This window comes from Amblyraja radiata, chromosome 27 (assembly GCF_010909765.2).
Source record: "Amblyraja radiata isolate CabotCenter1 chromosome 27, sAmbRad1.1.pri, whole genome shotgun sequence".
In the NCBI taxonomy this organism is placed as follows: Eukaryota; Metazoa; Chordata; class Chondrichthyes; order Rajiformes; family Rajidae; genus Amblyraja; species Amblyraja radiata.
In genome coordinates, this window is record NC_045982.1 from 10,967,666 (window position 1) to 10,983,760 (window position 16,095).

Below are 16,095 nucleotides of genomic sequence, written 5' to 3' on the forward strand. Positions count from 1 at the left end.
ATTTGCAACATACAGGTGCATAATCCAGGTCCAAAGTCCACAACGTGCTTTAAAGAAAAATCCCTCATGTGAAAATTCAACACAAAAATATTAATTGCTTTAACACTTTTAAAATCTGTAACAGATGGAGATTGGAGGGAATATAAATTCATCTGTGCACTTGTCAATGGATAAACTTTGAGGCCAGTAGGTTTAGATTTCTTATTGTCACATTGCCGAGGTACAGTGAAAAGCTTTGTTTTGCATACCACCCAATTAGATCAGATAGAACTATACAGAAATACAATCAGGTCAAACTCAATTAAAATAGGTAGATCAAAAAGATAGATACAGAGTGCAGAATATAGTTCTCAGTATTGCAGTGCACCAGTTCCACAGATAGTCCAATGTCCGGAATAGAGTAGAAATGAATTGGACAGTACCTCAGCTTATGGAAGGAACGTTCAGAAGCCTGAGTCTGGTGGTGCACACTTTCAAGCTTCTATATTTTCTGCTCGACAGGAGTGGGGAGAAGGAGGATTATCAGGGTGGGACAAATACTCTCTGACATTCCTTTCATTTTAGGTCACATGGCACCACTCAAAAATATTTAATCAATGGTTAGATCAAGGAGCATCACTTCCAATGTTCAGAATTTTACTATTGGTTTTAATGCAGATTATTAGCTGCGGGAATAATTCTCTCCGAAACCTGACTAACTCTGACACTTGCGCTAAATAACGGATACCTCCATAACTGCATTGTACAATAAAGACAAGAAAATCAATTTAATAATAATAATTAATATTTCAGAATCAACCATCACTGAATGATACAAATTCTGAACTAAAATATATACCTAGGTTGCCTCACATTCAAATAATATTATGAGGAAGGTATTGGTTCACAATTGCATAACCAATTTCAATTTCTCACACAATCTTCAGCACTTAAGTACCAATTAACTTGTAGCGCAACAGCAGACATTACAGACTGCCAGCCACTGCATCCATAAATTATTTAGGATCACTAAAAATAAACCTTACTTAACTACATTCAAAATCTAAGTAAAAGACAAACAGGAAAATTGTTGAAAGCTTTTGAGACATTAAGTCATGCAGAAAAGATACTCCCTTTAACAGAGCCTTTCAAAGAATGATTGTTATCACCATTGTATATGCAGGTTTAATACCTTACTAGATATGGGCCCAGCCTAGGCATCAAATTTCTTTCCTGAAGCACTACACAGTAATTCGGCTGGAATGTGTGCCTTTATGATTGTACCTGCATACATGTGAAGACACCACGTGCAGGGGGTGCCTGAGCGAGCAGGTCCAAGTTTGTTGCTGAGCATGCTGGTGTGTGGCAGAGTGTCACAGATCCCAGCAAGTCTGGGAAAGGATTGGTGAATCAAATGCAGCAAGATAGAAATTCAAAACTTCTTAATTCATGTAATGAAGAAAAAATTCACTGTAGCTACATTTGCATTTGCATTACATTCACATTTGCACTCAAATGTTGATTTTTTTTTTAAACATGAAAACACCAAACTACTACCAACTTTCATTTTAACCCCTAGTTTAGCAGCCATAAGGGTTCTCCATTATCTTCAAAATGGAGAGAGAAGGAGGGAGGAGGGAGAGAGGGCGTACCGATGTGGCGGCTCTCCGTCTCAGGACTCTACAGAGGTATATGTATGTGGAGAACCCCCCAGATGGCACACTCTGGCCACGTATTTTTTCCGCTGGGGTTGTTGCTTAAGGGGAGGTTTCGCACCTCCCGGTGGCGGCCATCAATCGACCTGCCTTACGGGATTTGCCTAGTTTCTATCGTGATGGGCTAAGAGTGAGGAATTTGGTTGTTTTCAGCCAGCGTGTTGCTCCACAGGGAGGTGTTGTGGCTGCGAGGGTGACCGGTCCTCACCCTGTCATGGCGGGTGTTGAGGACCAGCGTGTGCTTGGAGTGGTTCTGACTGTGCTTACACCCGCTCCGTCGGATTTGCTCATCGCGCCAATGCTCCGGGATATTTCACGGGTGCCGGCTCCACACAACTTGAGCCGCCGTTCCGAGATGCCCAGCGTCCCGTTTCATGATGCGAAGAGACGCATACTGTACAGAATGCTCCTGCACATTCTGCACCTCCTTGCATTCATCTTCAGTCCGGACACGCATTGGCGGTCTGCGTTACAAGGGAGTCGTCCCCCTTTACATTGGGGACCTGCGGTGGAGTGTGCTGCACAGAGCTAAGGCGTGAAATAAACTTTTGAGTCAGTTCACTGGCTCGCCGGCCGCCTGTACTTTCTGCGGCGTCCTCAAGTTAGAAGTTTGACACAACTCATCGCCTTGCAAGACCATTGCACAGGACAGTTAAAGATTAACCAATGATAAGCAGGAATTTCATTGTTCCTTTCCTGGTGCATGAGACTTCCAGCTTGAACGTCCAGGAGTGGAAAAGACTGCATAACGTTGTGAATACTGCCCAGTCCGTCACCGGCTCAGACCTACCCACCATCAAAGGGATTTATCGTAGTTGCTGCTTCAAAAATACAGCCACCATCATCAGAGACCCACACCATCCTGCCCACACACTCATCTCACCACTGCCATCGGGAAGAAGGTACAGGAGCCTGAGAACTGTAACATACAGGTTCAGGAACAGCTTCTTCCCTTCAGCCATCAGGCTATTAAGCACGACAACCTCATAAGCTCTGAACTACAATAGACTATTATTATTAATATTATTGTTCTGTTATTGTTTGTTTTTTTAAAGTTTTTTGTTATATTATTTATTATGATTACATATTCTGTTGTGCTGCCGCAGGTAAGAACTTCATTGTTCTACCTGACAATAAAACACTCTTGACACTTGACTTGATTCTTGACCTTGCTGTGGGTCTCGATTACTTATAGGGAGCAGACTTATTTTCCCAATGGACATTGGTGACATTCTAAAGGGCCTGTCCCACTTTCACGACCTCTGCCGAGTTTGCCCTTGACTCGTACGCGCAGCATGGTCGTCACAAGGTCGCAGAAGGTCGTAGGTAGGTCGTAGCAGGCCATGATGCTAGTCGTAGGTACTCGTGGCATCAAGTAGGCCGGGGCGTTTTTTTCTATCATGATGAAAAATGTCCACTAGTAAAAAACGGTTGTGAATTAGGTCGTGAAAGTGGGACAGACCCTCAAGACAGTCTAGTGGCTTCACGTTCAACATTCCCAAGAATAAACTAGACAATATAGTCAAATCACTTTCACTAGACAATTTTAAGGGGGCACTAACAGCATGTTAGTATGCACAACACATCCAAGTTGGTGATATGCAGAGTGCTGCCCTGTCGACTATAAATTCAGAAGGTTCATTCAAAAAGAAAAAACATGCTGTTTAATTAACAGAATTTAAATTCCTCAGCTGTTGTAATGGAATTTAAACTCGCTGTTCTAAATGTGTGAGGGGGGGAGGGAAAGGGGGAGGGGGGGGATGGAGGTGGGGGGAAGGGGGGGGTGGAGGGGGGCTGGGGAAGAGAGGGGGAGGAGAGGGGGAAGAGAGGGGGGAGAAGAGAGGAGGGAGGGGGGAAGAGAATCGATTAATTAAATAATTCTTAACTGTCACTGTATGTCCTGTTGTCACCTGCGGGTGGAGCACCAAGGCAAGTTCCGTGTATGTGAATACTTGGCCAATAAATTTATTCATTCAAAACAAATGAATCAATTTTAGAATATGACTGTAACATAAAATGTGGAAAAGGTGAAGGGGTTTGAATACTTTCTGAATGCAGTGTAATTTTAGAAATAGGATAGGGAATGTAAAATGTGGGATCAACATCTATGAAAGAAAAATGACCCCATGACAAACTTTCTCTAGTTGAAACATGAATCATCCTTTGCTTGTTTTGGCATGCAGAATTCTGCACTTTCTACAATCAAAAATTAAATAAAATGCCATGTGGACGGTAAATCAATGTAGCACATGGAAACACTTTATTGCATACTTCCTTCAGTTAATAAAGGAGATAAGACATTAAGCTGATAAGGAGTTGATTGCATTCAACCCAAAGGTCTTAAATATAGCACACAAACTAGTTTGAATCTAGCGGGAGAGCCTCGACCAAATAGGCAACTGTTTTGAACCTTGTCAAATATTAATATATTTCCCTCTGAAACAAACGTCTTCCTATTAACCAAATTATTCTCACCTTCGCAGCAAAGGATTTTTTAGTCTCCCAGGAATTGAAGAAAATAAAAATGTTGAATCACACACAATCTCAATAACCATGACATTTAGTGCTTAAATTATAAGGAGTGGTGCCTAATACATAGCAACTTAATCAGGCCAGTGCCTGGCTCCTAACAGTTCAATCAGTCCATCATTAATCAAGGTACACACTCAAAATAAGTCCACGCATTCCAAATCTATTAATTAAATATGCTCGTAAATTGTTAACGGCCAGAATTAAAAATCTGAACCTGTATATCATTTTGGGAAGAGCCCGGTTTGGTGATAGATGAGCTTCGATTTTGTTAAGGTGTGTTACGACTGGCAGAATCGATGTTCTCCAGTCGAGTCCTTCCCATCCAACACTGTTTTAGTCCATCAAATCATTTTATTGGACGACACTCACTCCAATTGTAATCTGTTTGGGAGCCGACAGAGCGTTATATTAAAGGTGGACAAAAATGCTGGAGAAACTTAGCTGGTGAGGCAGCATCTATGGAGCGAAGGAAATGGGCAACGTTGCCTATTTCCTTCGCTCCATATCACCCGCTGATTTTCTCCAACATTTTTGTCTACCTTCGATTTTCTAGCATCTCATCTGCAGTTCCTTCTTAAACATCTTGAGCATTATATTAATGTGTAGGAAGGAACTGTAGCTGCTGGTTTAAACTGAAGTTAGACAAAAAAAATAACTTGCGACACAAGGAAATGCAGGTGCTGGATTCTTGAGCAAAACACGAAGTGCTGGAGAAACTCGGCGGGTCAGCCAGCATCTGTGGAGGGAACTGGACAGACGACGTTTCGCGTCCAGTCTGAAGGGTCCCGATCCGAATCGTCGCCGAACTATTCCCCGCCACAGACGAGTTTACTCCAACAGTGACTTCGCCTTTTGCTCATCACAACTTCCAATTTGAGGTTGCACTCCGGAATAAAATTATTTCTGAGGAAGAACCGAAATAGTTTAAACGAAATTGTGCTTGACTAACTGGTCAGCCGAGGGTTTCTGAAGGTAACATATTAAATTAATCGTATAACTGACAGATTTACCTCCCCCCTGCCCTCTCTACTCTTTCCCTGGTGACTTTCCATCCCTTCCTCACAGGACTTTCCTCCCTCCCTGCTCGGCCGTTCTCTTCCTCTTCCTCTTCAACACGCCCAACCATGCCCGACACCGAGGTCCCGTGTCACTCACCCAGTTTCATGATAGAGGCTAAAAGGATCCACAGAGCCACCACGAACGGGGCACGGACATGTTCAAAGTCAACGCCGACCACTGGGAAGGGTTTGCTCACAGTGGTCACATTTGTGTGGTGGCCGTGCACGGGATGAGTTTTCCCAACATCACCTGAGCCGAGGACCATGGTGAGCAGCAGGAGGAGGCTGCAGAGGAGGTGCGGGGAGCGGACACACACCAACATGAGAGCCATGATCGCCGCCCGTTGCCGGAGCGACCTCAGCGCTGTCGGCACTGGAGACGAGTACCGGCTGCGGACGCCGCCGTGCCGCGCCAATTCTGCCCACAGCGCCTCCTGCAGCCCAGGAGGACTCGCCGACCCGCAGCGCACGTGACAACTCCTCTTTTGAAGTAGTCAATGAGACCCCAAAGTTTATTTTTCTTTTCAATCTGTGTATGTGTGTGTGTATATATATATTTATATATATATAGCACGTGTACACACATATATATATATACACATACATACACACACACATATGTGTATATATTTACACGCGTGTATATATATGTGTGTACACGTGCTATATGTATATATATATAAATGAAAGAAACTAGAGAAATATGTCAAGTCACTTTTATTTATATAGCATGCTGGTGGGACAGGTCGCTTCTCGGCCTTTTGGCTAAGATCAAGTGTAGTATCTGTTCTTATCAGTCAGTAAAAGAGCTAAATAAAGAGCGTCTGTTCTTGTTAGAACAGGGAAAGAGATCTGTTCTTATTAGAACAGTCCTGGCGGTCCTTTAAGGACAGGAGCTGCAGATTACGATTTAAAAAATCGTAGCAATGGCAGCTGCAATGGGAACTAGAGGACAGGGTATCCGCAATACCCTCAGGATTAGTGTCAAGGATCTCAGTGAGGGGATGCCCTTCAGTCGAGACACCTTTGTAAAGAAGGTATTGCTGGAGACCTGCAAGTTCGAGCCCAGGGATATCTACTGCCTCCAGGACTTCCCGGGTAACGGTTATTTTGACGTTACATTTGTGCTTCCGACAGGATGGCAAAAACTGTTAAAGGATTTCCAGGAGAAGGGGAATGAAGCTCCGCTGTCGTTGCTGAAGGTGCAGCCACTCTTCACCCTCCCGAATCAAAAAGAAAGGACGATCACGGTCCATATGTTTAACCCACATGTGCCCGTAGTGGATGTCCTCACCTTCCTTGCTCGCTACGTCGACGGAGCAGGGAACAGCGTGGACGTGAAGGATCTGCATGGGATTTGGACGAGCAAGCGGCAGGTTAAGGTGAAGTTGAGGATGGACAAGGAAGGAACTCTCCTCCACCCTCCATCGGTGTTCGCAATTGGAGGAAACCGAGGATATTTAATTTACGTGGGGCAGCCCAGAGTTTGCAGAAAATGTAATAAGCCTGGACATGTGATGGCCCAATGCAATGCAGTGGTCTGCAAAAACTGCAAAACGGAGGGCCACGAGACAAAGGACTGTCAAGCCAGCAAGAACTGTAACCTGTGTGGGGAGGGAGGCCACCTTTACAGGGCCTGCCCAAAAAGAGCATGCACATATGCACAGGCAACAAGAGGGGCGGCTTCCAGCACCCCCAGGGTAGATGAGACACCCACTACCACTGCCAAGTCCCCAGCAGAAAGGGGAAACAGGGATGAGGACAGCCCAACCACCTCAGCCACCTCAACCACCTCGAGCCCCCAAGTGCCAGGAGAACTCCAGCACCAAGCCCAGGAGGGAGAGTCGATGGAGGAGGGGGGAGAGCAAATTTGGACTACTGTAAAATACAAAAAACACCAGAAGGGTCAGCACACGGAGCAGAGGCCAGAAAGGGATGGCAAGCCCAAAAAAACCACCAAAAAACGGTCTCTCTCCCTGACAGAAGGGAGAAACCTCTCCTCGTCGGAGGATGAGGCGAACGGGAAACCCCACAAGAAGAAAATCGGGGCGGAAAGGAGAAGGTGCAGGACGATTGTACACCTGCACCAGGAGACCGAGAGCAGTGCAGCGGTCGAGGGGCTCCAGCCCCAGGACATCGGGAGCAGTGCAGCGATCGAGGGGCTCCGGCCCCAGGACAACGGGAGCAGTGCAGCGGTCGAGGGGCTCCGGCCCCAGGACAACGGGAGCAGTGCAGCGATCGAGGAGCTCCAGCCCCAGGGCATCGGGAGCAGTGCAGCGGTCGAGGGGCTCCAGCCCCAGGGCATCGGGAGCAGTGCAGCGGTCGAGGGGCTCCAGCCCCAGGGCATCGGGAGCAGTGCAGTGGCCATTGAGCCCCAGCTCCGGGCAACCGGGAGCTTTGTAGCGGCCGATGGGCCCCAGCTCCGGGCAACCGGGAGTATCGTAGAGGCCGATGGGCCCCAGCTCCGGGCAACCGGGAGCAGTGCAGCGGCCATTGGGCCTCAGCTCCGAGTTTCCGGGAGCAGTAAGCCTGTCACTGAGCCCCAGCCACGAGAGACGGGGGAAGCGGCGCACCCAGAAGGGGGTAAAAAGAGCAGCCCCCCCCCAACGACACCTCGGGTTACCACAGGGGAAACCCAACCCGTTGAGGAGGCCGGGTATCTGAGCCCAGGAAAGGTGAGGCAATTCACCGAAGCGGTGGGCATGAGGGAGCAGGAAAACGGACTCTAAAGGACAATGGAGCTCAAACTGGCATCCTTAAACGTGCGCAGTGTGAAGAGCATTGCGCGATGTGTTAATGCCTTGCAGTACCTGGCCAAGGTCAAGGCAGATGTGACTTTTCTACAGGAGTGCGGGTTGCCACACCTCCGCTGCTATCGGAGGTGGTCGCGATGGTGGCCCCACGGACTGTCTGTGTGGTCGGGGGGCAATGATTGTCGTGCTTCCGGCCTGGGGATCTTGCTGCGGGGAGGGAACTTCGCCATCACTGAGGTCAGGGAGGTGGTTGCGGGGCGTCTCCTCGTGGTGGATGTAATGTACCGTGGTTCTCCGCTCCGGCTGATTAATGTGTATGCCCCACCCGTGCGGAGCGAGCGGCAGGCCGTTCTCCAGCAGCTCCCAGTGCTGTTGGCCACGTCCCGGCAGCTCGTTCTGGCCGGTGACTTCAACTGCATCATTGATGCGGCTGGACGATCCGGCAGTGCCGACAACAGACTGGACAGCACGTCCAAGTTCCTGATGGAAACGGTAAAAGACGCAAAGCTGCACGACGCCTTCAGCGACCCTGCAGGCGGGCCCCAGCCGCGGTTCACCTGGTCGAGATCGGACGGTTTGGCCCGATCCCGGATAGACTTCGTCTTCACCACGAAGGCCGTCACGGTGAGACACACCGACCTCACGCCGGTGTTCTTCTCTGACCACTGCCTCCTTCAGGCTTCCTGTCACCTACAGGAGGACCGGAAGGCAGGCAGAGGGACGTGGAAGTTAAATGTGAAGTTGCTGACCCCGGAGAACGTGGAGGAGCTAAAGAGGGACTACGCACGTTGGAGAACGGTGAGGCCCCTCTTTGACTCCCCGACACTCTGGTGGGAAGCAACCAAGGAGAACATTAAGAGGTTCTTCATAGCCAAAGGGGTTCAGAGAGCAAGACAGAGTCAGAGGGAATTGTGCCAACTCCAGACAGAATTGCAACAACTGCTCCTTCTGCAGTCGAGGGGGGTGGATGTGAGGGAGGAACTTAGAGAGGTGAAGGACCGGCAAGCTCGGCTCTTTACCTCTGAATCCTCCAAGATCATCTTCCGATCCAGGGTCCGCCATGTGGAGCAGGATGAGACGTGCTCACGTTTCTTCTTCCATAAGGTTCACAGGGGGAGCTCTGTGATCAACAGCCTTAGGGAGGAGGACGGCTCGGTAGCATCCTCGCAGACAGACATGATGAGGGTCTGCAAATCCTTTTACTCGGAATTGTATGACCAAAAGGCCACAGACAGCACCGCCTCCCAGAACTTCCTGTCCTCTATCACGGAGGTCTTGGAGGACAGCAAGCAGGAGAGTCTGGACCAACCACTGACCCTAGAGGAGCTGACTGGCTCCATCCGCTCCTTTGACTCGAGTAAAACTCCCGGAAGCGATGGCTTACCGGCCGAGTTGTATTCGGCTCTGTGGGACTGGGTGGGCCCGGACCTGCTGGAAGTGTACAACGACATGCTTCTAGCCGGCAGCATGTCAGACTCCATGAGGAAGGGCAGCATCACCCTAATCTACAAGCAGAAGGGGGAGATGAAAGATATAAAGAATTGGAGACCCATAACATTGTTGAATGTAGACTACAAGATCCTGTCTAAGGCCATCGCCAACCGGGTCAAGTCTGCTCTGGGACGGGTGATCCACCCGGACCAAACCTGTGCTGTACCTGGCAGGAAAATCTCAGACAGCCTAGCGCTGCTGAGAGATACCATCGCCTACGTGCAGGACAGACGGGTGGATGCCTGCCTAGTCAGCTTGGACCAGGAGAAGGCCTTCGACAGGATATCGCACACGTACATGAGGAACGTGCTCTCCAAAATGGGTTTTGGGGAGGGAATCCGAAATTGGATCAAACTGCTCTACACCAACATCCGTAGTGCAGTCCAAATCAATGGGTGGGAATCAGACAGTTTCCCTGTAAGGTCTGGAGTCAGGCAGGGTTGCCCTCTTTCTCCTGTCTTGTTTGTCTGCTGTATTGAACCTTTTGCCGAGTCCATCAGGAAGGATGCGAGCATAAGAGGAGTGACATTGCCAGGCAGTGGGGGCATTCAGGTCAAGACCTCCCTGTACATGGACGATGTCGCCGTCTTCTGCTCGGATCCAAGGTCGGTCCGCAGATTGATCAGCATCTGTGACCAGTTTGAGTCGGCCACGGGAGCCAGGGTGAACCGCAGGAAGAGCGAGGCCATGCTCTTTGGCAACTGGCCCGACCGATCTTCCATCCCCTTCACCATCAAGCCTGACTTCTTGAAGGTGCTGGGGATCTGGTTCGGGGGGGCTGAGTCGAGTAACAAAAATTGGCTGGAGCGGATAGCCAAGGTGGGGAGGAAGCTGGAGCTGTGGAAGCAACGCTCCCTCTCCATAACCGGGAAAAATTTGGTCATCAGGTGTGAGGTGCTCTCGGGTCTGCTGTACTTGGCACAAGTGTGGCCTGTCCCTCCCTCCTACGCCACGGGGATCACCCGGGCCGTCTTCCAGTTTATCTGGGGGTCGAGGATGGACCGGGTACGACGGGTCACCATGTACAAGTCGGCAGACAACGGGGGTAAAAGCGTGCCCAACGTCGCCCTCATCCTGATGGCCACCTTTGTGTGTGGCTGCATCAGGCGGAGTGTAGAGCCAAGGCACGTGGGCACTAAGTGCCACTACCTGCCGAGGTTTTACCTGTCCCCGGTGTTGCGAAGGATGGGCCTGGCGCAGATGCCACGCAATGTACCAGTCAGCTGGACATTGCCGCCCCATCTGACGTCTGTTGACAGGTTCTTCCGGACCAACACCTTTGACCACAAGTCCATCGGGCAGTGGTCAGCACGGAATGTCCTGCAGGCACTGCAGGGAAAGGACTCGATGGATCCGGTGGCGTGGTTCCCAGAGCAGACTGCCCAGCTTGTCTGGCAAAATGCCTCATCGCCAGAACTGACCAACAAGCACCAAGACCTGGCTTGGCTGGCGGTGAGGGGAGCCCTCTCAGTTAGATCCTTCCTGCACCGTCGGAACCTCACTACCAGCGCACGCTGCCCCCGGGACGGTTGCTATGGAGAGGAGACGGTTGCCCACCTCTTTGCAGAGTGTGGATTTGCAAAACGAGTCTGGAGAGGTATGAAAGGGTCCCTGGAACGATTTATCCCGAACAGCTCCGTCACAGAGGACTCTGTGATTTACGGACTGTTCCCAGGGACACATTCAGAGACTGACATCGAGTGCTGCTGGAGGGTCATCAACTCGGTGAAAGACGCTCTTTGGTCTGCCCGAGCGTTGCTCACCACCCAGCAGAGCGAGATGTCCGTCGGGGAATGTTGCCGACTGGCCCACTGCAGACTGCAGGAGTACGTGCTAAGGGACTCGCTGAAGCTTGGTGCAGCCAACGCCAAGGCTCGGTGGGGGAGGGCCACAGTCTAGGGTCCTTCCGCTGCTGGACATGGGTGGCACAGTATGGTGGAGACGCCCCTCAAATTAAATTAAGGGAAGGTATCCCACACCAGAGGGCCACATGAGTGGCACGGGTGGGGGACATTTTTTGTGGAACTTGAAATGTCAGATGGAAATTTTCGCACTGTGTACACATTGTATATATTTATTACTTGAACAGGGGCCACAGAGTGGCACTGGTGGGGGACTGTTTGGTGAAATTTGACAAATGTAAAAAAATTGTACTGGAAAAAGTTTGTATAGTCTCCGAAAATGTCGGATGAATTTTGTTGGAATGGTTCAGAAATTGTATATATTTTCCAATTGAATAAAGTATATTTTGAAATAAAAAAAAAAAAAAAAAAAAAATGCTGGTGGGACAGGCCCTTAACTTTCTTCTCACACACAGGCACACACATTCATATAAATATATATATATGTTAAATTTAATTTTGTGCACAGTGTGTGTTAAAGCAATAGAAGGGAAACTGCACAATACAATGCAAGGGAAACTACGCAAAGGTGGCGGCTGGGGAGGAAAGATGGGAGGGAAATGGGGGAACGGGGGAAAACATTTACAATAAGATTAACTAAAATATGTGATGTGATAGATGCGCTAAATCAAACACTGTTCCCTACAACACTGATTACACCAGACAATAGAGCGGAATACACAGCAGGAGGCATACCGGAAGTCGCGTTTGGCATAAACAAATGGCGGCCGTGACGTTCCGTCACGTACTACACGTCAGCCCATTGGATTTCAGAGGAGTGATCCATCTTGCTCCTCTATAATTTTTGAATGAGACTACCTGCTGCCTCTCTGGTCCAGTGAGGTTTATAGTTAGGGGTGGGAGATTGCAAACCTTCACGTGGTCCGTCCTGTTTCGACGAATGCAATCAACCTGGCGTGAACAATCAAATTAGATCAAATAGAACAAGTTGTCCTCCAACTTTAGGCTGTGCACGCAAGAAGAAGAAGGTTTATTTAAGAAGGAACTGCAGATGCTGGAAAATCGAAGGTACACAAAAAAGCTGGAGAAACTCAGCGGGTGCAGCAGCATCTATGGAGCGAAGGAAATAGGCAATGTTTCGGGCCGAAACCCTAGAAGAAGGTTTAGTTTGATTGAGAGATACAGCGCGGAAACAAGACCGAGTCTGTGCCAACCAGCACTAACACTATCTTACACACTAGGGACAATTTACATTTCTTACCAAAACCAAGAAGAACCTACAAACCCGTACATCTTTGGAGAAAATCGGAGCACCAGGAGAAAGCCCACACCGTCACGAGGAGAACGTACAAACACCGTACGGAGAGCACCCATAGTCAGGATCGAACCCGGGTCTCTGGCGCTGTAAGGCAGCAACTCTACCACTGCGCCACCATGCCGCCCCCTTTCATGACTAATGAGGTCAACGTGGGAAGTGGCAGATTCTTCCACAGATGGCGGCTGACCAGTGGGCAGTCAATTGTCTGTGAAGTGCTGTACATGGTCTGCTGTATATGCAGGGTGTCTGAACCATAAGACATAGGAGCAGAATTAGGCCATTCGGACCATCGAGTGCCATTTGATCATGGCTGATCTATTTTTTTCTTCTTATCCCCATTCTCCTGCCTTTACCCTGTAACCTTTGACACCCTTATTAATGGAAAACATATCAACCTCCACTTTAAAAATACCCAATTACTTGGCCTCGACTATTATGTGCGGCAATGAATTCCACCCATTCACCACCCAAAGCACCAATGTTAGAATACACTTCTCCACTTTCAACAGTCAAGCCGAGTCTATGAAGAAAGACTGGATAGACTCAGCTTGTACTCGCTAGAATTTAGAAGATTGAGGGGGGACCTTATAGAAACTTACAACATTCTTAAGGGGTTGGACAGGCTAGATGCAGGAAGATTGTTCCCGATGTTGGGGAAGTCCAAGACAAGGGGTCACAATTTAAGGATAAAGGGGAAATCCTTTAGGACCGAGATGAGAAAAACATTTTTCACACAGAGAGTGGTAAATCTCTGGAACTCTCTGCCACAGAAGGTAGTTGAGGCCAGTTCATTGGCTATATTTAAGAGGGAGTTAGATGTGGCCCTTGTGGCTAAAGGGATCAGGGGGTATGGAGAGAAGGCAGTTACAGGATTCTGAGTTGGATGATCAGCCATGATCATATTGAATGGCGGTGCAGGCTCGAAGGGCCGAATGGCCTACTCCTGCACCTATTTTCTATGTTTCTATGAGCCAAGGCTTCCCAGTGGTCATTGGAAATTTTGCATGTTTTTCAGTGTGGCTTTGGGAACATTCCTGAATTTTTTTGGGCGTGTCTCATGATCTCTTCCAGTGACTGAGTTTGAAAGTATGTTTGTTTGGGAGTCTGGTTTAAGCTCACTTGAGCATTATAATTTGCACAAAGGAACTGAATGTGTAATTGGTGCCTCAGTTCTGGGGATGTTGGCCTAGGAGAGACTGTTTCTCATTCTAGTGATTTTGAAGGATTTTGCAGCAATATTGTTAGTATATTCCAATGCCTTGAGGTCCATGTCTAAATAGCACATAGGACAATGATCAGTGCTGCTTCTTGAGTTTTGTGCCAGTTTTGAAACATTAAACCCTAACATTCTTTCACACACTTTTCCAAAGGATTTGTTAGCTCACTGAATGTGATTGTAACTTTCTTTAATCACCATTTACCCTCATTGTGAAGTGGCACCTGGGATATAGAAATTGATTGTGTAAGAAGGGTCTCGACCCAAAACGTCACCTATTCCTTTTCTCCAGAGATGCTGCCTGACCCTCTGAGTTAAACCAGCTTTTTGTGTCTATTTTCTGTCGAAACTGATTCACCCATTTCAAGCACTGGTACAGCTGCTGCCTGATCCTATCCTCAGATAATGTCTGTATGGTGTTTATATGTTTTCTCTGTGACCACGTAGATTTCCTCCGAGCGCTATGTTTTCCTTCCTTATCCCAAAGATATGTTTGTAGGTTAATTAGCCTCTGTAAAAAAAATGCCCCTAATGTGTAGGAAGTAGATAAGAAAGTGGGATAATGTAGAACTAGTGTGAACAGGTGATTGATGGTTGGCATGGACTTAGTTGGCTGATGGGCCTGTTTCCATGGCGTATCTTGAACAATTAAAAACTCACCATGTACCATTTATTGTCAGAGGGCAGGGTTGTGTAATGCATGCAACCTGGTAGAGGACATTTGTCCTGCTGAGGTTGAGTGTAAGGCCTATCCTCTTATGCTTCAGTTAATAACTTGATGATGACTAAAAACTCGTTTTTTAAATGTGCAAAAATGCAAGCGTCATCTGCATTCTGCAGCTAGACGATTGAAGTCAGGGTGGCCTTGGTTGTTGTATCTAGGTCCTGGTGGTTAAAGCGTTCCCTATTTGACCAAATCAGCTCCACTCCAGTAAGAAGCACATAGGATGTTGACATCGTTTTCACTTCAAGTGGCTCTATTGAAGGCCTCTTGATTAGAACTTTATTGGAACATTTCCCTCCACAGTGGCATGAGCCACTGGGTTTTTGCTCATACGTTTTATTAATCATTCTTCAGAAATGGCTTTTGGTTCTGTCATTATTCGCTGGGAAGCACATAGGGTCTGATTGCTAATATAGTGTCCACCCATTGCCTGGGAATAGAAAGCATTCTCTGCCATGCTGTGGATTCTTTAAGGGTGAATTTCCATTACCCGAACAGCAGTAACAGGGGAGGGGCGGAGGTCACAAGTTAGAGGAGTAGAATTAGGCCATTCGGCCCATCGAGCCTACTCTGCTATTCAATCGTGGCTGATCTCTGCCTCCTAATCCCATCTTCCTGCCTATTCCCATAACCCTTGACACTCTTTCTAATCAAGAATTTGCCCATCTCTGCCTTAAAAAATCTCCACTGACTTGGCCTCCACAGCCCTTTGCGGCAATGAGTTCCACAGATTAACTACCCCCTGACTAAAGAAGTTCCTCCTCACCTCCTTTCTAAAAGAGTGCCCTTTAATTCTGAGGCTATGACCTCTGGCCTTAGACTCTCCCACCAGTGGAAACACTCTATCTATGCCTTTCATTATTTTGTAAGTTTCAATTAGGTATCTCAACTCCAGCAAGTAGCCCAGTGCTGTCAAACACTCATCCTATGCCAACCCACTCATTCCTGGAATCAGTCTTGTAAACCTCCTCTGGACCCTCTCCAGGGCCAGCACATCCTTCCTCAGATATGGGGCCCAAATTGCTCACTGTACTCCAAATGTGGCCTGACCAGCGCCTTATAGAGCCTCAGCATTACATCTCTGTTTTTGTATTCCAGTCCTCGATATAAATGCTAGCATTGATTTTGCCTTCCTTACTACCGATTCGACGATAAATTAACTTTTTGGGAGTCCTGAATACTGAATTTCATCTGCCACTTCTCTGCCCACTATCCTAACCTGTCCAAGTCCTTCTGCAGAGTTCTTGCTTCCTCAGCCTGGATGAAGCAACTAAACCCAAGCACAGAGGAGTATTAATCATCTGGTCATCTATCTCCATGGTTGAGAGAAAAGAAAGATTGTGGCTGTAGATGTGATGAATTCTGTGATATGTGATCGGTTGAATGCAATAAATAACAGGGATGATCTTTACAAAATTAACAAATAACTTCACCCACAATTTGAAGA

At 48.0% G+C, this 16,095-nt stretch overlaps 1 protein-coding gene and 1 non-coding gene across 2 annotated transcripts in view; one reads left to right on the forward strand and one right to left on the reverse strand.

The window, feature by feature from the left end:
* Nucleotides 1-5,698, reverse strand: part of slc9a1 (solute carrier family 9 member A1) — a 48,496-nt gene extending 42,798 nt beyond the window's left edge. Inside the window, exon 1 of the mRNA XM_033045107.1 lies at nt 5,382-5,698. Coding sequence (XP_032900998.1) covers nt 5,382-5,616 — 235 coding nt within the window. The 5' untranslated portion in view covers nt 5,617-5,698. The remainder of the gene's footprint in view (nt 1-5,381) is intronic.
* A 331-nt stretch (nt 5,699-6,029) lies between these two features.
* On the forward strand, nt 6,030-6,225 carry LOC116988661. The gene has a single exon (XR_004416017.1). It is a non-coding gene; the product is annotated as a U2 spliceosomal RNA (small nuclear RNA).
* Nucleotides 6,226-16,095: the final 9,870 nt, after the last annotated feature.